We start from the raw sequence: 23,869 nt of genomic DNA, 5'->3' as shown, positions 1-23,869 counted from the left end.
CACACTTGTTTTAAATGTACACCTCCATCCTAGCCTTTCAAACTAAGCTGCCCTCTTTTCATGTTTGTGCTAAGAACTTAATTCATTTCAATCACCACACCTTAAACATTTTTAAGCATCTGGACTGAAATTCTGAGTTAACTGAAATCAACTCTGATTTTCTACAGGCCTTTAGTGGGCCAGGATTTGTTCATTCTCTCTCAACAGAGCTTTTTTACATTGTCAATCTATTTATTTTCCCACTTATATTTATCTTCCTCAGTTTATCAGCATTACATGAAGATCCTGATCATAAGATTTCAGATTTCTGCTGTGCATTAGACACGTTACCTGGCTTGCAACACCACATTTCAATGACTGTGCTAAACGCAACAACACAGGTACAACAGATGTAACAAGGGGAGCAGAAACAGAACCACAGGCCCCAAGTAGTCCTTTCACTGAAGCAAAAATATGAAAACAAAGAAACCTTGTTAAAGAACCTAAGTCTTTACAGAACTTCACATTTAAAAATTTGAAAATTCCAGGTTTATGGCTCTATATACAACCTTGCATTTTCCTTGTGCAGCCTGTGTACTGAAGAAGACAGGAATGCTCAAGGCAGGGAAAATGCAATCTTATCAACAATTGTGCTGTAGAGCATGATAATTACATTTCTACCAACATTCCTAGCTCAAGAATTGAACTTCAACCAACATGATAGCACTTTGTAAGGATTTGTAGTGCCCCCCCCCCACCCCCCCAGTTCTACAGAATATATTTTCATGAGCCATTCTTCACAGAGTCACAGAGTGGTGGGGTTGGCAGGGAGCTCTGGAGATCACCCAGTCCAACCCCTGCCAGAGCAGGATCCCCTAGAGCAGATCCCACAGGAACACGTCCAGGTGGGGCTGGAATGTCTCCAGGGATGGAGGCTCCACAGCCTCCCTGGGCAGCCTGTCCCAGGGCTCTGGGACCCTCAGAGTCAAGAAGGGTTTTCCCATCTCCAGATTCAACCTCCTGTGCTCCAGTTTGTGCCCACTGCCCCTTGCCCTGTCACTGCAGGTGTGTTTCTGAGACTACTAGTGCACAACCTGCAGATGAACCCCATGAGCTGGCAGCAAGGCAGGCTACGGTCCTTGAGAGACAGAACAGAGTGATGGCTGCACTGAGTGATGGTTCCACTGCTTTCTTCTCTTCTTTCAGCTCTTCTTCCAGAAACTGGGGTGAGCTCCAGCCTCAGGTGATGTCCCTTGGGGCAGGGAATTAGGTCACTGGCACAAGCTCTGAGTCCAGGCAGGGAAAGTGTGTTACAGCCTGGTCTTGTCTCTAATCCTAAACCCTCACATGTGTCAGGGACAGCCCCAGCAGCTCCAGGATGCAGTAAAGCACATCCTGCTGCTTTTCCTCTGGCACCAGCAGTGCTGGTACCTCCCAGGGCCCAGGAGGTGTTCTGGGGGCTGCCAAAGCTCTTGACAGAAACAAAAGAAAAATGTTCTTTCCCTGACGACTCATCAAAAACACAGGGAATGCAACAGGGGACACAAAAGGCAGCTTTGTAGCCTCAGGGCTACCTCCCCCTACCATTAAAAAACTGCAACAAGTAAAGGAGGCGTGAAAGCCAAGGCCACAAGTCTCTTTTATACTGCAAGGGATGAGGCAGGTCTAATACAGAAGGTGTTACCATTTCCTCCTGTAATGATGAAAGCACCAAGGACAGGCAAGAACTGCTGCTGTTTGGTAAAACTATTTACTGAGCTTTTCAGGCAACATCCACAGCTTTGCATCTTCACTTTATCATATGAAAAAAAATGATTGAAAGTATCATCTGATCAAAGGACTGGAAAGCTGGGAACTCCTGGTACTAATGATGGCACTTTATCATGATTTTCCCCCTCCTCCTCCATTCTCCCCCCATCTTATTCCATCACTGCAGGTAAGTGTCCAATATGGTACAATCTATAATAAACAGCACAGAACTTTAGAGAGCTGTTGCCATTTTCTGTGCTCTTCTGAACTGTAGCAAATGAGAAGTGAGAGCTGCATATTCTCTGAAAGGGAAATACACATTTTTTTCCTAATTAAATTCAGAATATTTTAACAAAACAGCTTTTATGGACAAAACGGAGCTCTTTGGAGGTTAACTCCATGCTAAATGAAGAGGGACAACAAGTTTGTGATCTGTAGTTTGCTCTCACTTGGCTCATGTCATTGACTATTGCAACTTTTTACCAGGTCCAACATGTCAACACCTTCAGAGCTAAAACAAGGTGAGCAACAGGCTCAGGAAGATTAAGTTATAACAAGGAACATGTGTGAAGAGCACTTTCCCAGCCTCTTCCAATTGACAAGCCATTACAGTCTTTTCTGGGAGTTATTCAAGCTTTTGATGCCTCCCTTATTTCAGTCAACAGAGAAAATGCACACGAAGAAATCCTGCCTCTTAGCACAGAGGGGCTTATTTGTCCTTCTCAACAGAGTGCTCTGCAATGCCTTAACTCTCCTGGTCCTCAGGAGTTCAGCCTTACAGCTATTTCTAAGAAGGCACTGAGAATAACTCCTACTTCATCCTAAGCAAATCCATCGAACAGGCAACGAAACAAGCTGCTGTGTAACTCTGCTGTCAGTCACAGTCACTGCCAAGAAGTCCACTTGTGAAGCAATCCCACCCATCCTGAGAACAAGCCATTCTACTGAATCAGTGCCGGGGTGTTGAAAGCTTCAGTTGATCCTGCTGAAATAATTGTGCCTGAAGATCAGACTGATGGATTAGCTAAAAAAATTCCTCTGCAGCAGAAGTATGCACCTTGTTATGACAGTAGGTACTTGGTTTTCAACCAAAAACAACTTCTGTGAGTCAACATTTTAGATACAGTAGTAAATAGAGCACACTAAAAGCCTTCATTACTGCCCTAGTTAGCTGAAGTGTTTATGGAACTAGGTTTTATAACAGATCACCTTTTGGATCTTTACATGGCAACCTCATGTTTTATTTCATAAAATAAAATCAGCCTTTAGTCCATTACTTTGTAAAGGAAGCCTTGAAAAATAAAGCCAAATCCATCATTTCTAAGATGCAAGTGCAGCTCTGCCTCAAACTACTCACCTGCTCATATATAGAAGGAACAAAGTATTTCCAGTATGGGACAAGGAACTGCGATATATCCCAACTGACACATTGAGAATGGAACTGAGTGTGAGCAGAAAGAGGGCAAAATTGTATCATAGAATCATGGAAGGGTTTGGGTTGGAAGGGACCTTCAAGACCATCCAGTCCCAACTCCTGCATGGGCAGGGACACCTCCCACCAGCCCAGGCTGCTCCAAGCCCCATCCAACCTGCCCTTCAACACTGCCAGGGATGGGGCAGCCACAGCTTCCCTGGGCAACCTGGGCCAGGCTCTCACCACCCTCACAGCAAAGAATTTCCTCCTCATGTCTCACCTCAATCTCCCTCTTCCAGTTTTCATCCATTCCCCCTTGTCCTCTCCCTCCCTGCCCTTGTCCCAAGCCCCTCCCCAGCTTTCCTGGAGCCCCTTCAGGCACTGGAAGGTGCTCTCAGGTCTCCCTGGAGCCTTCTCTTCTCCAGGCTGAACACCCCAACTCTCCCAGCCTGTCTACAGAGCAGAGCTGCTCCAGCCCAAGGATCATCCTTGTGGTCCTTCTCTGAACTCTCTCCAACAGCTCCGTGTCCTTCCTGTGTTGGGGACCCCAGCCCTGGCCCCAGCCCTGCAGGGGGTCTCAGCAGAGCAGAGCAGAGGGGACAATCCGCTCCCTGGCCCTGCTGCCCACGCTGCTGGGGATGCAGCCCAGGATACAGGGTGCTGGCTCATGGAGCTTTAAAATGTTCTATTTAAATGACCTAATAATCCTTTATAATTTACACTTCTTTGGTGATTGCAGTGATAAGATTATGGAGCAAAGAAAATGTTTCTTCTTTATTTTTTTTCTTAAGAAAATAATTTTTAAAAGCCTGTCTAGAGCTCACTGTCAAGCAAGAGAAAAAACCAGCAGTAAATCATGCAGCACCTGCAGTAACTAGATAAGAGAGCAACAATTAATCTTTGGTATTAAAGTATTTTGCCTCTCAGAAAAAGTATGAGAACAACTGTGATAATCAAAATGAAGAAAGTTTACCACATGCCAAAAGAAGTTTACCACAAAATATTATCTGAATCCAATTACTTCCCATGTCATGTAACATTGCCCAGGGCACAAACAAGGCTCCCTTCCTGGTGAAGGCCAATTCTTTCTTTCCAGAGTGCATAAATGAATATTTTCCAAGCTTCTTTACTTTCCTACTTTTTCCAAAACTCCTTCACCTCAAAAATCTCTAGCAAACAGGAACGTGGATCTCAATGCAGCAAAGAGAAGCTGCCTGACTATAGATTTGCTTTACTTAACTAGTCTCATGGATATTTAAAAGCAGGCCCTGTGCTCCCACGGCTCCACAGACCACAGGTGGGAAACCCCCCCGTGCATTTTTCCTAAGGACTTGTCAGTCTTCTGGTTGGCCCCTCTTGTAACATCTGGGTTACTAGATTTTCCAGATAGGTCTTATTTCTCCCTCTTTCCCCCAACACTCCCAGAACAAGGGACCAGAAGACCAATGGACCAAGACTTCCAGAGGCACCACAACCTGGCCAGCATGCCAACAACCTGTGGTGCACAGTAAGGACATCTGATGCACTCAGGATGTGTGGGACAATATGGAACACATACGCACATACCTCCATCCTAAATCCTACATAATACACCACAGATACTTCCCTCTCTTTTTTCCCTGCATAAAGTCAAACGGAGTTGTTGAAACTGACGGATCCCAGCTTCTGGTATAAATTCATTCCCTTTGATATACCTAATATCTTCCTGTAACATTTGCTTTCAAAGGCATTTTGACATCTGCTTATCCCTTTCACATGTTTCCAGCTTCTATAACCACATGTTAGTCTGGAAATAGAAGGAGGTGGCAGGGCACTGCCCAAGCTTTAAATCACACTTCCTCTGTGCCTACATCTTGTTGGAGGAGGTCAATGCAGTTGCCACTTGGCCATTTCTGACATGCTTGCTGACTTAAGGCCTAGACAAGTGAGGAAAGCAACAGAGATTTCTCAAGTTCTCAGATTTTTTTTTTTTTTTGCAATAAAAGATCTCATCCTTTTTTTGGTGCAGGACACTGTTCTAGCCTTGGTTATGAAGTGGTTGAACGATCACTCTGAAGGATTCTTTAGCCAATGAAAACCAAACCATCTAACACACTATAAGCCATCTGATGCCATTTATCAAATACACTATTTTCTTCTAAGGCAAGTGGTAAAAAGATAACATGTTCTTGTTTGATAGCACTGCTACAGCTTGACAAAAAACAAGTCTTAATTAAGCTATTTCCTTCATATTATGCTACGAGATGTCCCAGAATGAATCCCAGACTGCCACATGCTTTCCTAAAACCTGCAATGAAAGAGTTCTTATTACTTACTTTACTTACTAACACATTCTTTTCTATGTTGATGTTCCCAGAGTGAAAAAAATCTGACTGATGCCTCCTTTCCAGCTGGAAACCAGCTTAACTCTTCCTTCATTTTGCACAGTCATTTCCTTTACTTTCCTTAAAATTCCAGTAGAGAAGCCTTTGCCCACCAGTGAAAGGAGCACTGTACCTTGCCCCTTATTTCTACCTTGTTTCCTGAGTATTTTGAGAATAAAGGCATTTTCTGTTGTACTGGAGACTTTCTAAAATTTCAAGTAATTGTATTAATGTTTCCATGATCCGAGCCATTTTACATTTTGGCAGTTATTTGGTTTCACCTGAAGCTGGTTCAAGTTACTTTTATGTGAGTATTTCACTTGCTAGAATACTAAGATCTGATGAACAGACGGGAAGAGACTCTGCTTTTTAATTACCTTGCTGGAAGTGCAGACCATCTTCCACAGGCTACAATAAATTTAGTACAGATTTATATTGTGGTAACAGACCAGAAAGTGACCTTTGGTTTCTGCAACACCATTTTCCCAATTTGTATTAATCTGCTAAATCAGTTGCTTGTAACTATGGTAGCAGATTATATAGGAAACTTTATGAAAAAGTAGGGCTTAGATTATAAATGCTCACAGTTGAGGAAACCAAGTATTATTCCCCATGAAATCCTAACATGGGCTTTTACTATCCTTTCAACATGCAGAAAGCAAAAGCTAGTTCTCTTTTTCAGCAACAGTGTTTTCCTGACTCCTGAATCTCCTTAAGATGTCATATATGTGATGAGTAACTGTTTGCTCTTGCAAGCAAACAAACCAAAAGCAGAATATTTCACTACTATGAAGCAACATGGTCAATAAAAGGGAAAATTTAAATTTAAAAATACCTCTTAAATAATGAAATATGCTTATATATTGTTTTTTGTAACACGTTGCTCGTCCTGAACAGAAGCCCATTTTTTCTCCAAGGTTAAGCCCACAAACTGTAACTAAGATCAGGTCCAGAAAAAAGACAGAGTGAGGCAAAAATTCCAATTTTATTCTTGGATCATGCATGAGAATTATTGACATGCAAGCAAGCACACCTAAAGGCTTTATTAGAATAACAAAACCAACTTGGTCACTACAGTAGACACTGTCCAGGATATTATCAGTACACTGCTAATAATTAACACTGTATGTGAAGCTAAGATAAGGAAAGGAGCATGACATACAGAACACAGGAAATATATTCACAATAAAATCAAGACTAAGTCAGTAAAAACCTAAGCAAACATCTGAATTACACAGCAGCTGCTGGACACCGTTCAGTGTGTTGCAGCAGAGAACTGATGACAATGCATTCCTAGTAAATTCCAACAAAAATATTTCTCACAATGAAAAAAAATTGGAAGAGAAAAGACCAAGTGTGTCATGGCATCGCTTTGAGCCTGGTTTTATTGATATTTACTAATTATAGAAGATCATGTTATATAAAAAAGGACTGGAAAATAGTGACAGAAAAGCAGCAGCTGCACCAAAAGAGCCTGTCATTTCCTGTGTCATAAACTGCTGCATCTAATCACCTTTCTTCTAAATTATTCTTTCCAACCGAAGAGAATCTTACGTAATTTGTAAGTTGTTATGAAAAGCAATACATTAAGTTTTCTGAGCATTATGCAATATTAAGAGATGTTAAAATTATATTTCTTGTACAGTGACTTAAGAGAAAGCTTTAGGAGCTTTTTAAGAGCTTTTTGCCAACAACAGGAGGACTCAAGCTGAGCTCTCTGGGGTGCTTAGCTCATGAAGATTGTCTTTTCTGAAGTGCACATGAGGCTAGAAGCCAAACCCAAGTCTGGACTCACAAACTGCATGAGCATCCCCACTGCCACTGTCACCCACTGCTTCCCTTTGCTGTAAAGCTGCTCTTGGGTCACCTCGGGGTACCTTTAACTCTTCTCCTCAGTCACATGCTCCTCTAGTCCTTCAGCCAGGCTCCAAACCTCACCTTGCCAACTTGCCTTCTTCTCATTGCTGCCTTTTTTACCCTGCTGCCCAAACAGTTTGGGTGCCCTCAGCACCCACGACCCATTCACACCCCCCCCTGGGGACTCCCTGGTGTGGGTCTGATATGAGAAGTAAAAGCCTAAGAAATAATAAACTACTGGCAAAGCCTGAGCTCTCTGAAGCAGCAGCATCCTCTGGAGTTTCACAGGCACTCCTTGTCTCTGTTTCAGCACAGACTACAGATCCCTCTGGGCAAGAACCAAGTAATTTATGACATAATAAAAAAAAAAACCAACCCAGAACCAAAAACAATGGCATTATACTAATTCATTCTTCAAAGAGATATCCTCAGGTAAGGGGACATATCACTCACCTAGATCTGCAAACAATGTGCTGCCTGTCAAAAACAGGTCCCTGCCAGCTGAGGTAACTTCCCAGTGCCAGGCAGGCAGGTCACTCAGTGAGCTGGTCCCCTCACAGAATCAACCTAGTCAGGGCAGTTTAAGCCTCTAAGTTACAGGCATTCAAGCTATTCCTGTTGGTATTTTCTTTAAATCCTTCCAGTAACTGCTCTGACCCACGGCGGGGTGCAGGAAACAGGGACTTGAGAAGCCAGCACCCCAGCCTGCAGGTGCACAGTGGGCCTCAAGAGGCTGCATCAGGCAACGTGGGGCTGTGCCACCACCACGGCAGGTGGCACCACAAGGCTCCATCCCAGCACCCACGGGAGAAGACACAAAGGGAGACGTCACGGTGGGTGACGTAATAATGGAAGATGTCATAACGGGTGACATCATAATGGAATATTTCTTAATGGGTGACATCCTAAATGGAGATGTCATCGTGGATGACTTCATAATGGGTGACATGACAACGGAAGATGTCATAATGGGTGACATCATAAAGGGAGACGTGATCTGAGATGTCATAATGGGTGATGTCATAATCAGCAACATCATAAAGGCAGATGTCTCAACGGGTGACGTCATAATGGGTGACATCATAATAGATGTCATAATGGGTGGTGTCATAATGGGTGACGTCATAATGGGCGATGCCATGATCATTGATGTCACGATGGGATATGTTTTAATGGGTGACATCATAATGGGAGACGACATAATGGGTGATGTCATAAGGGAAGACTTCATAATGGGAGACATGGTTTAGCAGTAGACTTGGCAGAGTTAGGTTAAGAGCTGGAATTGATGATCTTCAAGGTTTTTTTCCAACCTAAATAATTCCATGAAAAACTCCTTTGGGATGAAATGAAACCAAAAGCCACTAATGAGCAGTCGCCCATTGGACAAGGCCAGAGAAAGCCCAAAGTCGATTCCTTTTTTCAAAATCACAGATAATGTGGATGCCAGGCACCTGGCACCATTTTGCTTTATGTATCATAGAATCATGGAATGGTTTGGGTTGGAAGGGACCTTCAAGATCATCCAGTTCCAACCCCCTGCATGGGCAGGGACACCTCCCACCAGCCCAGGTTGCTCCCAGCCCCATCCAACCTGCCCTTCAACACTGCCAGGGATGGGGCAGCCACAGCTTCCCTGGGCAACCTGGGCCAGGCTCTCACCACCCTCACACTCCAGAATTTCCTCCTCATGTCTCACCTCAATCTCCCCTCTTCCAGTTTTCATCCACTCCCCTTGTCCTCTCACTGGCCTCTCTCTGAAAGCCACTTGGATACACTTCCACTGTGTCACTCTACTTGCTAATGTTGATATTGGTTTCTTAGTTCCTGCACATTCAAGGCAAGATCAACAAATGAAGCAGCATTTTGCCCAACTCTGCAGGATTTCAAATGGGAAAGAAGAGGAATAAAGACAAGTGAAGTGCAAGACCACGTCTAAGGTGACAGGTGGTAATGTTTTATGCCTTTTGCTGTATGTGGTATTTTGATAAACAGGAGTTATGTGAAAGAGCCAGACTTGTGAGACTTCATGAAAAGTGTTGGTCCCCCCAGCTGGACATCACCAGAGACGTTAGCACTGATTTGTTCTCTGAAACAGCACAGCATCTCTAAAAACCTCTGCAGGAGGAAAATGCCTTCAACACCCAAAAAAGCCATCTCTGTGCAGACAGGAAGGATTGAACCCCATGAACAGAGGAGCACCCCTTCTGGTGCATCCCAGAGGGTTTATGCTCTGAACAGCCAGGCACCAAGGCTGACTGTGCTTGTGGGACTTCCTAAGGGGGAAGGGAGACAAGAGCCTGGCCACCAGCATTCCCTGAACATGAAGCCTCAGACATCACCAGGAGTGAATGGGAGCATCTGGAGATGCAGCACCCAGCAGAACAGCACCTTGACAGCCTCACTCTTCCCCTCTTGAGGCCTTACAAGATTTCTGAGCCCACATCAGAAACCCGGGTTACCAACGCACACAACATTTCTGGTTTTCAACCAAACAGCACATCTAAAATGTCTAATGTTATCTTTGACTCATCCTGAAAAATAAAAGCACAGTCCTCAGAACGTTTCACTCTGGACTACCCCTTTTAGGGACTGGATCACACTCCATCTGCTGCTACTTCAGGAAAAGAAACGAGCAGGTTGGCTGATGATCATCCCCACGATAGGGCTGCCCTCCTTTTCACAACTTGAAGACAAACCTCTTTCTTATAGAGAACTTACCAATGGCCTTGGTGTAATGTCTGGCTCCGAGTAACAGCTCTGGAGCTCTGTACCAGAACGTCACCACCACTGGATCCAAGTCTGCCAGTGGCTTCAAAGGTGAGTTGAACAATCTTGCAAAACCCATATCAGCTGGGGGAGGAAGAGAGGAAAAGAAAAGAATGTTTACATTTTTAATATGAATAGATCAGAACAGCATTGCCAGAAAGCAATTAAAACAAAAGCTCAAAAACATTAAAACTTACAAATCAAAGTTTCTAAGAAAGGAACAATTTACACATAACAACACTGGGCCAAAGGTATCTAAGGCTAAATACCATTTACTTCATTTATAAGACTATGAAGGATGATGTTAAAACTTCTGATTGTTTTCATCAGGGTATTGTAAAAGTTTACATAACATAGAGGCCTGATGATTTACACAGAACTCTTAGCAGAAACCTGGTTAACTTAAGTCAATAGCAGCAGGACTCTAAGTTACATTTTATCTTATATTTTTATATATGTCCACCAAACCATGAGCCCTTGTGACTGCTACACATGTACCCAAAGGGTACAAAATTTTGGTTTTGCAAAACAAAAATGACTACACTGTAGACTCCTTTGCAGTATTTTTCAAAATATGTCTCCCACTTGATCTGGAGGAAAGAATTCCAGAATTAGGAAAAAGTTTTTAACTGGGAATCAATGAAACCAATGAGCATACACTGTTAGAGAGGTGTGATTTAAATGTAAGCATTCATTTCATGTATCTCAAAAAATCTCTCTAGAAAAAAACCTTGTAACATTAAGGAACACTAGGTGGGAAAGTACAACATTAGGGTGTCTACTCAAAGCCACCCATTTTAATCCAAGTCTGAAACATCTTTTACACAACTCGACCTACATCCTTCTGCTTCCAAAGTTATGAAATGCCAAGTATAGATTTCTTGCAGTTACCTGTGCTAGCACAAGCATATAAATAAAAAATGCTTAGCTGAACATTTTCAAACACAACAGAAGTTGAGGAACAGAAAAGAGGTTCCAGTTCATTACTTCTTTCTTGATGACTCTCACACGCTTCGTTAAAAAAGGTTTCTGTCCACGTGGCAAAGGTTTATGATCTGCACAGGTAACAAGATTTTGGATAAAGACCATCACAGTTCCATGTGCTTCCCACTGTGACACTGAACAGTCCTTTGGAGAGGAGACCTTTGGATCTCTACAGACACGTGCAGTGATGTTATTTATATAAAAATAATTAAGAACAAATACAATTTAGAAGTAACAATACTATGCTAACTAATCACAACAGACATCAAAAGAACCCTGGCCACAGCCATTATTTTATGTGCTTATTACTTTCCTGTTTCTTACAGATGCTTTTATCTCTCCAAGATATCCTTGGCAAGCTTTAGAAACGTCTGCTGGTGTGTTTGGAATCTCTGCAGCTTGTAAACTCCAGCAAATGAGATTTACAATTGAACCAGACGTTCTGCATTCACACACTCAAACAACAACGAAGACCTGTTCCTATCTGACACTGAAGATGCAATCTTTTAATCATTACTTAGCTGTGCAATGAAACTTTCTCAAAACATTTACCTATTTTGACTCTTCCTCTTTCAGGACCTTCACCCATTACCAAAATGTTTGCTGGTTTCTGGAAAACAAAAAGCAGAATATTTAGTTGACAGCCACTGATGATTATCTTCAAGAACAATAAATATACACACATGAGTTTTAAAACGAAAACATTTTATAAATACCCTTACAAGTCTAAAATTACCATGCCTTTATGCTTTGCTAACATTCAGTTTTTCTCCCTAGTTAGCAGTTTCACAATTGGAAAAACAATAAATGGCTCTCACATTTCACAGTAAGAAATGCAATCTTTAATTAAATTTGCATTTCCATTTTTACCAGAATCATCAACTTCACTGGTGTGATTTTCACCTACAGGACAATTTTGCAGGGGGCCAACATTTATGTTACACATCACTCATCTGGCAAGAGCTTCTTCTGCTGGTGTAACTTGCTGAAAGTTAAGCCAAATCCTGGCATGCAGAGGCACAGAGGGGAGTTGCTTTTGCTACCACCATGTGTAACCACATGTTTAGAATTCTGCTTGTTTCAGTGTATAAATGACAAAAATCACATTGGCAAAAGCATTTTTTCCCCACAAATAAGTTGATTTCACGCAATGAGAATTCACTTCAAACAGGAGGGTGCACAGAAGCTTTCAGGAGTGCAGACAGCAGCTTTACAAGTAGAACAAAACCTTTACAGGCATTTTCTGCAATCTGCAGCTCTCGTGAACCCTATAAAATCTGGACATGACATCCCAGCAATTGTTCTGCAATCAGGATCTAGGTTCCCTCAGCCATCAATAGTCATTCCTTGGAAGCTGCTCCCCTATTGTGCTAACAGCTGTAAAGAAGTAAACAAGATTGAAAACATGAAGTGTTTTGAATTAAGAGATGCATAACAAAGTTTCAAAGCAGGATTTTTGGATGGTTCACCCGAACATTAATTATATTTCAAATCCCTGATGCCTGGTCGAGCAGGACGTGTGCAAGAATCTGGGAGAGATGGCCAGAGAGCCAACACTAGAATCTTACCTGGTTTCTCAGTTCCTAAGACTTGCCATTATTGACTTGAAACGAGACTCTCAAACTAAGCCTGCTAATTAGGCTTCTATTTGCAAATCCTTACCTTTTTTGAGAGAACAAATCACACACAAATTCTCCTTCACCTATTCTGTTCTCCCTTCCTACCTCACCCTCAGTACCAGACATTGTTTATTCCCTGCCTCCAGCCACAGCCTCCCTTTCTAACCCTGCTCCAGATGCCATTCCCTTTTTTATTCCTCCCTTTTTAACTTCAGGATAACTCTCAAGACCATCCCAGACTTTTCATTCCCAAACATGTTTTGGAACCCTTCAAGAAGAAATATGCACTCCCTTCTTGGAGAATGCAATTGCTATTTTATTGATCTTGAGTAAACCCCTGACAGTCAATCTAGGAAAGATAAAGATGATATTCTTAGCTGATATTTAATGATACTGACATCAACACTTGAAAGCAACTGCTCAGTTCAGGTTTTACACGTATGTATTACCCTGAATTGAATATTCTGGAGAGCAGAACACTCCCTTTCTGCATATCCAGAAACCAGGCAGCAAAGGAAGCGTTCAAGGTCACACTACACTTGATCTCTGTTGGAGATCACGTAGCTAAAATTGTCCCAACCAAGACGGCAAAATTCATGAACCATAAAATGGCAGAGGTTGGAAGGGACCTTCAAGACCATCCAGTTCCAACCCCCTGCATGGGCAGGGACACCTCCCACCAGCCCAGGCTGCTCCAAGCCCCATCCAACCTGCCCTTCAGCACTGCCAGGGATGGGGCAGCCACAGCTTCCCTGGGCAACCTGGGCCAGGCTCTCACCACCCTCACACTCCAGAATTCCCTCCTCATGTCTCACCTCAATCTCCCCTCCTCCAGTTTTCATCCATCCCCCTTGTCCTCTCCCTCCCTGCCCTTGTCCCAAGCCCCTCCCCAGCTTTCCTGGAGCCCCTTCAGGCACTGGAAGGTGCTCTAAGGTCTCCCTGGAGCCTTCTCTTCTCCAGGCTGAACACCCCAACTCTCTCAGCCTGGCTCCAGAGCAGAGCTGCTCCAGCCCAAGGATCATCTCTGTGGCCTCCTCTGGATTCACTCCAGCAGGTACATGTTCAGTTTTCTTATCAGAATTCTTCTGTAAAATCCTGCCTAACAACCTTGATTTGAGAGATGAGTATGAAATCAAAACCACTTCAACAGACCCTTACATTCAGGATTGGATTTTAGGCACTAAAAAATGCATTTATTTGTCAAGAGAATAGAGCTGATAAAAATGTAGTTAGTGCATGGATTTCTTGGTTAGTTTTTTTCCTACAGAAGAATTATGTTGTAAGACATAACCAGGAGATGTAGTAAGATAAAATTTAAAACCTAAGCAGATCCTACATCAGGATTCTCAATATATAAGATTCCTATTTTACCTACAATATTACAACACTCTTCAAGTAGCAGTTTTTTCCATAGAAAAAGTACTACTTTATCTGCTGACATAAACCACAATATTCACAGAATAGTTCAGGTTGGACAGGACCTCTGGAGAACATCTAGTCCAACATCCCTGCTCAAAGCAGGGTCAACTACAGCAGACACTGCTCAGGTCTGAGTCCAGCTGGGTTTTAAACACTTCCAGGGATGGAGACTCCACAGCCTCTCTGTGAAACCTCTTTCAGTGTTTGACCACCATCCCAGTCAAAAAAGGTTTCTTTGTCCATTTAATTTATGCCCCCTGCCTCTGGTCCTGTCACTGGACAGCACTGAAGAGTCTGGCTCAGTTTTCTTGACACCTACATGTGGGTCAGACACCTCCCAGGCCTTCTCCTCTCAAGGCTGAGCAGGCTCAGCTCCCTCAGCCTCAGAAAGACACCCCAAATCCCTAAGGAACTTAGTGGCCCTGCACATACAGAGGAGTGACTAGATTAGAAACTCTGCAAGCAAGGAACTGGCCCAGTCCTGTATTTTTAAGCCAGAATGTTTTGAAGAGGTGTTGTCCCATTGAAAAGTTCCATCTGTACCAAAAAGCTAATCCACCGTGGATCAGAGCCCTGCTCTGATCAGGCTCACCAGATTCCACATCAATTAGCTCCTGTGAATCTCTCCAAGAGAGTCATGGCAGGGAGAGAGAGGGAAAACAGAGAAGGAATGAAGCATGAAACAATCAAAACTTTAGCCTTATTTCCAAAAGAGTAAGTGGTTCTCCTGAGGCACCAGCAGCCATGTGGAGATGACAGGCAGGACCCTAACTCAGGCCACTGCCTCAGTAACAGATTGAACTGCAGCAGCTCCCTGCAAGGTACAAAGTCTTCATTTAAACCTGTTCCTTAAGTCAGAAGGAAAACACACCTCAATTTGATTATTTCCTGCCCAGGCCAATTACTGCTTGGTTATCAGCTGCTAAAATGATAAGGACTTTCCACATTCCTCTTGCTAATCAGAGCTGTTCTGGTTAGGAAAGCATTTTCAACTGTCTCTAACACTGAAGCACTGAAGGAACAAAACTAACCTGGTCGGACCCAGCTTTCTGAGATGAGACAAACGTTATCCAGCTCCTGTGCCCAGGATTTTTTTATTTAATAAACAGTTTCAGAGGAGCTTAAAACACAGGTCATGTTTTGTGGTTGTTTTATATAATAATGGCTTAAACACTGTGAAGCAGAACTCTTCGTGTCCCCAGAGTCTTCACGATACACAAGCCATGGTGATAGCAACCCAACCCTCCTGGTGCTCCCCTGGGACCTTGGCTAAAGCAGTGGCACCAAGGAAGAACTTCAAGTGCCCAGCTATGGAGGAAAGACTTTGGGTTATTTCAGAGGGATTAATTTGGCACCAGAGATCCTCAGGAAAGCAGGTAATGGGAGAGCATGTTACTTAAAGTCCTACATACCCAGAGATTAGACTATCAAAATATTGTATTCTGAGATAGTCATTTAATAGTATACTCTAGAATTAGTCTAATATAAGATAGTTACTGGAGAGCTGCAAAATTAGATGAAAAAGAGGGAATCAGAGAAATTAAGAAGCCCCAAACCTCATGTATGTTCAGGCTACACATGCACCAGTCCAGGTCCTGAAACAAACCTCCCTGCTCTCCACTGGGTGAAGAGAACAGGGTGTTAGGTGGAAGAAAACACAAAGGCCCAAGCAGCTAAGAGACCAAAACCTGACACATACTGTGACACTCAACCACATCTCCTTCCAAGAGGACAGAATTTTATTCCAGAAAGTCTGAGATGCCCTGCTTAAATTAACTCACTCCTTAGAAACAGGTGAGGTAACTCAACAAGGACTACACTTCTGAGCCAGTTACAGACTAATTAAGTCCCTCTCTCTTTTCCTCAAACTCTCCCCTTGCTGAGAACACAAGACACCAGCTGGGAAGCAAAGTGATGCTGCAGCTTCTCCACCTATCTAGTTGCTATAGAAACAAAAGAAACAGTGTGAGTTGGAGTCTTACAGTTAAGATCAGCTATAAAAGTGAACAGAGACATCTCTGCTGAGAAAGGCAGTTGAGGCTTGACTGTCTACAGAATATTTGCAAAAAGAGCAAGTTCAACAGTAACAAACAACTGGAGCAAAAACCTGAAATATCTGCAAAAAGGGATGTAGATGGCAATAATGGAATGGCTTCTTTACAATAACCAGAGATAATGTATTTACTTTTCTCCTTCAGAGAGTGGGAATAAAACAACAGATCTTGGTGGGAGACTAATGGAAACACTGGGCTAACAAGGATGTTTTCATCAATAATAGAAGTATCATGAATGGGACTCATATGAGCATCCATGTTATATTAATCAATATGCTTCCTATTTAAATATTTAGACAGTAGATCAGAATAAAGGTTGAAGGAAAATAAACGATCTGTGGTTTTGAAAGAAAAGAATGGGCCAAAACAGGAAAAACAGCCTAACAATAGATGGCAATACTTTAGTTTTAGTGGTTATTGTTGTTATCTCCTCCAGCCCAGTGGTGACACAATTCTTAAGAGATTTGGTGCAGAATTATGTTCCTGTGAGAAAATGTCCCTAGGGACACACCACTTTCCATACACCATTCTTTATTGTTTATATCCAAACAAACATGTTTCCCTTTTGGAATGTATCATTGAAGAAAGAATTACCCGAAATTAAGAGGCTTCTGTTTTAAAAAATACAGTAAGTCTTTTAGATAATAAAAGCTCCCCCGACAATTAAAGAAACTGGCTTGTGAGGAGGTCTTTTCAAGTCTCCATTATTTAAAAAAAGCAAGTGTAAACAGCCAAGTGTTGATACATAAATGTGCTTTGAACTGAAAAGCTATAACCAAGAGCAGTGGTGATTTTGTCTCAGCTTTTAGCACACTGCTCTCCAAATGACAAAGGTCCTAAACGGGATGACAGTGCTGCACTCCAAGGGCACTGCTCAAAAGCCCACTGAGCTTTCAGAAGTTCAGGATGAAGAGGGAGCTGCAGATTGTTCACAGAAATTCGCAAACAGAGCTTCTGCTCTTGTGCTCCACGAGGACATGCAGGCTCTTTACTGCCTCCAGTCCGTGCTGTTCAAACCCAGGCACTGGTTCTGACCAATATCCCAGCACGCTGGTCGTGACACTTCTGGTAACAAGGGATCCAGTTATTGCAGGATTTGAAAAAGAAATCGAAGCAGATGTTATTATGCACTGCAAACTTCCAAATCACTATCCCTCCCATTTGCATTTCTTCTATATATTGAAAACCAGACAGAAAAGTTGTTACCATCACTCTCCTCTTTTAGGAGACTGTTTGGACACCAATTTTCTGATCCTGAAGCACCACACAAAAGTCTAGACAGGAGTAAAAGATCCTCACATCTGCTTCTCTCCACCAGCCACACATGCTGTGAACTCGTGGTTGAGTCACTGCTCTCATAACATAGCATCACTTGCAATTTGCTTTCTTTCAGCTGTCACCCTTATCTTAACCAAAAAAACCCATTTCATTATATCATCTGCCTAGATGTGTAATTCCATACTGTTTTCTTCTACCGTTTCCCTACTTTGTTAAAATGATTGGCTTTGTAAAGCAGCATCAACAAATCTCACCAACGCGTTTATCATTTAATTCAAATCAATAATGTTTCTACAGATGTCATCAAATTGAGGGAGGCCAAAAATAAAGCTGGTTACTACAGCACGTGATCTAAAAAGGCAGTAAAATCACACAGAAAGCAAAATTTGAAATAGTACAGCCTCAAAAGGAAATAAAAACTCATTTAAATCTAGAAAGGAGGAAAAAACAGAGGCAGACACATTCAGTATGTAACTAGCAACACAAGAAGCAAAGCACCCATCACAGAAGGCTTTTCCAGCTAACTTACAAAAAAAGAATCAGTCCAAAAGCTTTTGCAATGAAAAATCAAAGTACAAACAAAGGCAAACACGTAAAATTATGCAGCTGTCACCAGATTGTTCTCTTTACATTTTAAGATGTACTTGATTATCACCAGAGGGACATCGGTGACAAGAACATTTTCAAATGTATCTCTAGCAAGTAGGAAATGAAATTTAATGCACATCAACATATTTGTTAATATTATAATAATCCACACACGGTAACAATTATTTTTCACTCCCCTCTTGCTTCTTACCAAAAACATATGCTAAAAACAAAACCTACACAGAACTGAAAAGGACATGGAAGTGTGTGCCTCTGCTTGAGGGGAAATGTCTCTTGCTTAATTCTGAGACTCTCCATCATACTGTGTGTCAAATTATGTTAGGGACTTGGGCTTTTCACTGCTGAACTGACATGGTCAAAATAATAATTAATTCTAGATGCCAGAAATTCTAATAGCAACCAGAAGTGTAGAATTTATCTCAGGCTCTGGAACTGATGCTAAGTAGCTAAAGCAGGAACAAACTGTCCAGAAGATATCCAAGATATTTCTTTGGAATGCCTTAGATAAGGATTTTGGTTAAACACATTCCTTGCCTGTGTCTGTTACAGTGTTGAGGGGGAAATCTCCTGTTTCCACCCTGAAGCAAGCTAGCAAGGAAATCTTTTCCTTGTTTATACATCCTTATAGAACCCCTCTGTGCACAGGAGGCAAAAGCAGAAGAAAGCAGAAATACTAAACCTGTGCCCTCAGTGCAGCCACAGAGCTGCACATATTAAAAAAACCCAAACAACTCAGGGTCCCTGAAATGAACTTTAGATCATCTAGCAAAGGAGTGACCACACAGGCTTGTGACTGAAACCAGCCCACGACTCCGGAGAATCAGCTGAGATCACACAATGCTTTGGGCTGGACAGGACAGGACCTCTGATAGTCAATCTGGTGGTCCAAAGAGGGAAGCCACCCAGCTGGAAACACTGCCAGCTTCAAAGATTGAACCAGCTTTGAAAAGCTGCAGCAGGTTGCTGAGTGCCACGACCGAGGCAGCTGCAGCTCCCCCAGAATGGAGGTTCCTCAGCTTTTCTGGTGGGCAGCCAGAAACTCCCATGATGAAATTTCGTTCCCATCACCTAATCAAAATGTCTCTTGGGGAAATGTGTGTCTGTGTGCCTCCCTCTGCATACCTCTTAAAATGACTTCATCTTCTCTACAACCCCGTTAGGCAGCTGAAGTCCACACAGGGAAACACTGTGTCTTGCTGGGAGCAGGGGCAGCAAAGCTGGCAGGGCAGAGCCATCTCCATCACCCTGTTATACACTTTTGGCTGAACAGTTCCATAGCTACACCTTGAACACTGGAAACACATCTTTGAGATGACATCATCAGCCTAGAAGTCCAGACTCTGGAACACACTCACTACAAATGTATTTTACCATGGGAAAATAGACTTTTTTTTCCCCTCCCATCATTTTAACCAAACCACATACAAAGGACCCAGCACACTCTGTCCAGCTGCCAGGCCTTCAGTTACTCTCATATTTAACCATCCTTACGATAATGAAATCAGTGGGCAGGTAAAGTTTAAAATTCTCTGGTTTCTTTCATTTTTCACAGGTTGGATGTTCTCTTGAGAGGTAATCAAGCTTATACCTCAACTGACACTGATTCAGACTCTGCTCAGGGGTGTCAGGGACAGGACAAGGGGCAATGGGCACAAACTGGAGCACAGGAGGTTGAACCTGGAGATGGGAAAACCCTTCTTGACTCTGAGGGTCCCAGAGCCCTGGGACAGGCTGCCCAGGGAGGCTGTGGAGTCTCCATCCCTGGAGACATTCCAGCCCCACCTGGACGTGTTCCTGTGGGATCTGCTCTAGGGGATCCTGCTCTGGCAGGGGTTGGACTGGGTGATCTCCAGAGCTCCCTGCCAACCCCACCACTCTGTGAGTCTGTGGTTCTTTAAACTCATTTGCCTCAGCCCTACTTTGCCAGTCCCTCAAAATGTTCCACACATCCATGTTCCTCCTAAGAGTGCTCTGCTTCAAAATCAATTTGGAACATTATTTTCTTAGGTCATTGCTAGAATAGATAATTAATTTATAAACCCAAGGTCTTTCAACATCGTTGAAACAGAAAGAGACTATTTACCAAACTGTTCCTGGTTAACCAATGAATAACCCAGTTGCAGTTATGCCACTGGAAAATGGACTGTAAACACAAGGGGAATATGAAATAAGAGTAAATGACAAGAGGAGAATATCATTCTGGGCTGCATTAAAGTTCAGAAATGAAACAATCTTCCTTTCACAAAGCATTTCTTCCAGGTTTCTTACAGCTGACAGAGCATTAAATTACTGCAAGACAAAAATGAAAACTCCAGACAACTTCTGGATCTCTGGATGCTTCTATTAGAACCAGCTCCCCGCTGCATGAGTGTGCCAGTGGTTTCACCCCCATCCATGACAATGCAGTTCAAGGGAAACAGAAAAGAATGAAAAAACCTCACATTAGGAGAACGCCAGAACATTTGACACAAATTAAATTGTATGTTGCTATGCAACATTAGCCAAAGCATTCCTGCTGGTGCTAGTGCTGCAATAGCATATTTGAACTTAAAATGTTACAAGCAACCTTGAGAAGGACAAAGAAGGGGGAAGATGCAAACAATGAGGAAAATATGATCGTAAATCATCAATGAAAAACAACATGTCATAAAGGAAACGTTTAAATAATACACTGAATTAATGTTGTCCCTGGGATTTTCAGCTCACTGCAGGACACACTCCAGCAAAACTCTCATGAAGCTACTCAGCAGTCATCTAGGGCTTTGTCTGTAGACCTTGTCTGGGCTCTCTGGGAGCACCAAGGAGAGCACGGGACAAGAAAGACTGCTCAAGCTCTGCTACCCCATTCCTGAGCAGCGCAGATGGGCAGGCCCATCGTGCACGGGAACAGAAGAAAGAACCACCCCAGAAATAATTTGAAAAAAAACCTTCTGCTTTTTCATGTATTAAAAAGAGGAAAAGGAGAAATTTAAAAGCACAAATTTCCTCAAGAGCCATCCTGAATGCCCCAAGGCACTGCAGTTAAGCCAAGCCTACGCAGCTCTGCTGTCAAGTCCTTATTAAAGATTCTCCACACATGATCTTTACTCAGACTAAGCACCCAAAGGCAAACAAACTGAGAAGCTACTTGCACGTGTGAAACGTTACCAGCACGACACTTCCTTCACCTTTTCAGAGGCAGAAGTTCAGAGGCAGCACGACTGGCAGAACTCTGACACGGGAAAGCTGCACCAACCTCAGGACCAGAATTTGAGAGGAAGGGGAAACGAGCTAACGAGACTCTCACCCATTCCTGCTGTTGGAATTCCTGGCTTAATTACATGACTTTGTTTCTGTTACACCAGCCTGAAAATGAAGACACCATCATCGCTACATCTGGCAATTCTTGCAGATGCAGCAGTAAATTCCACCACAGCCAAATCCCAGTATTTTATCCAACGTTCTGGCTACTCCTCCTGGTTTAGGAGGGTTATTGAGGCAGGAGGACAAAGCCTCTCTCCACTCAAAGGGCAAATGACTGAAAGTGAGACTGCTGACACTGTCATCAAACATTTTGTTGATTGCCTTCCACAAAGTACCTTTGGCAGTAAAACTCCAATACCTCCATTCCCCGGAGAGTCTGGCAGAGTCAAAGAAGCAACAAAGCTTTTCTGACTGCAATAAATAATAGAGGACCAAATAAACAGATACAAATGCAAGCCATTTTCATGACAAACCAGCCTCTGCTTGGATAGCTTCGATTGACTGAACTGGGTTGAGATATTAAAAGTGCTTTAATGGAAATTTCAAAGGAGGAAAAGAGTAAGGTAGCATGGTTATCTGGAGAGGTTACTTCACGTTGAGTGGGTTTTAAGAGTCCCTTTTTGTCTGCACACAGAAAAGGGAATGTAGCTTAAGGGTCTCAGAACAATGGCATATGTTTGTTTCTTTATTTTAGGGTATCAACTTTTGGTAAGATTTAGAAAAGCAATAAATACATTAAGTTTTACAGGATTTTAACAATCTAAGGATTATGTCTACTAATATCCCATAGTGTTTAATGAGCTCTCACCAGTTTATTACATAAATTATTTTGCAACATTAAGCTACATTATTTATCCACTTTTCATATATACTCTTTTCCTGTGCTTATAACCTCAAGGGAATAAAAGATGAGGAGCCACCTCCTCTCCCTGCTTCCTTCATGCTGAGTCTAAAGACAATAACATCTAATGATCAGTTTAAATGTCTGTTATAGCACAGACTTCTCTTTTGTGTGGAAATAGTTCACAATGTAACCCAAATCTTTCTATAATCCTTGTCAGAGCATCTTCCTGAAGCAAGCTCTTGGCTTCCAGTATTTGCAGGGACCACTTACATGTCACTTTCTCACCAGCAGCAGATCAATGTTCTGGCTTCAGGAAGATATTTTATCACCATAATACAAGACTTGACACCTTCAACAATACTAATATTAAACAGTCCAGTGGACCATGAGGTCTCACCATGCAGTTACCATATCCTAAATGACTCAGGTATCAGCTGAGGCAGCCAAACCCCACATTGTTTGCAGGGGAAAACAGCTCTGGGCAGCAACGTGAGCAGATGCCCCCAAGTGCTACTGCTCAGCTGACACATTCAGTACAAATTTAAGCAAAACACATCCTTTAAAATCCATCCTAACAGAAACTCTTTCCCTGGTTTATCACCATCACGCTGTTCAAACCAGATAAAATCTCTCTCCCTCTCCCTGTCAGCTCATGCTGAAGCTGTTCCCCCACTCCGCAGTTTCCTGACTTCTGGGGGATCCTCCAGCCCATTCAGGCTCTGATTTTTAAGGAGCCAAGCAGCAATGAACAGTCTCTTTAGCAACGCTTATATTTCAAACCCAGTCCTGTATCATAAGGTTGGAGAAAACAGATTCTGCCTTCACAGAATCATCAAGGTTGGAAAAGACCTTCAAGATCATCAAGTCCAACCACCAGCCCTACAACCCCGAACCAATAAACCATCTCCCAAGGCACCACGTTCACCTGCTTTTTTTAAGACCTGCAGGGATGGTGGCTCCACCACTTCCCAGGGCAGCCTGTTCCAAGGCTTCCCCACTCTTTCTGTGAAGAAATTCTTCCTAATATCCAATCTGAACCTCCCCTGAGGTTCAGCCCTGGAGGCTGTCCCAAGGTGTCTCCATCTGGACAAGGAGCTATGGAGTTTTAAAAACAGCCAGCACACATGGTCAGCCTGGGACATGCCACAGCTCTGTAACAGAGGCATGATTTCATCTCCACTGTTCTCCACCAGAGCAACTGCTTCACACATGAACCAGAGTCTGCAGGAGAGCAGAATCCCCACATCACCTCGAGATCTGCCCTGCCTCATGCAGCCCACGGTGCACCCTGGTGCCTTCTGCCCCTGCACCAACAGCTGCTCCGGTTCCTTTGGATCCAAAGGCATTAATGAGAACTGATGATGGGGTGAACCCAACAGAACACACAGCAAAACAGCATGCTTAAGGAAAACGGAGGAGTGATTATAACTGGAATGTCTGGCAAAAAAAGTACACATGAAAAAAACAAAACAAAACACAAAACTAAAGAGCACAGATCTTGTCTTCACAACTCATATAAATTAAGGTTTTCTACTTTATATACCAAACCTAATCCCTAAGCCAAACAATTCCTCCTGGGAAGGCTATGGAATTGAGTGAGTTGTTTCAGAGAAGAGCAACCAAGCTGGGGAAGGGCTGGAGAACAAGTCCTGTGAGGAGAGGCTGAGGGAGCTGGGGGTGTTGAGTCT

At 42.9% G+C, this 23,869-nt stretch overlaps 1 protein-coding gene and 1 long non-coding RNA gene across 3 annotated transcripts in view; both read right to left on the bottom strand.

The window, feature by feature from the left end:
- LOC127382076 (uncharacterized) overlaps positions 1–23,869 on the bottom strand; it is a 206,799-nt gene that overhangs the window by 97,680 nt on the left and 85,250 nt on the right. The window lies entirely within an intron of this gene.
- The window catches only part of CDK19 (cyclin dependent kinase 19), a 119,220-nt gene that overhangs the window by 23,311 nt on the left and 72,040 nt on the right, over positions 1–23,869 (bottom strand). For both annotated transcript variants that reach the window (XM_051613147.1, XM_051613148.1), the window contains 2 exons: positions 11,668–11,725; positions 10,084–10,215 (listed from right to left, as the gene is read on the bottom strand). In XM_051613147.1, coding sequence (XP_051469107.1) covers positions 10,084–10,215; positions 11,668–11,725 — 190 coding nt within the window. The remainder of the gene's footprint in view (positions 1–10,083; positions 10,216–11,667; positions 11,726–23,869) is intronic.

Source organism: Apus apus, chromosome 3, assembly GCF_020740795.1.
Source record: "Apus apus isolate bApuApu2 chromosome 3, bApuApu2.pri.cur, whole genome shotgun sequence".
Classification (NCBI taxonomy): domain Eukaryota; kingdom Metazoa; phylum Chordata; class Aves; order Apodiformes; family Apodidae; genus Apus; species Apus apus.
Note: the sequence above shows the minus strand (reverse complement) of the source record. Positions and strands in the feature narration are given on the sequence as shown.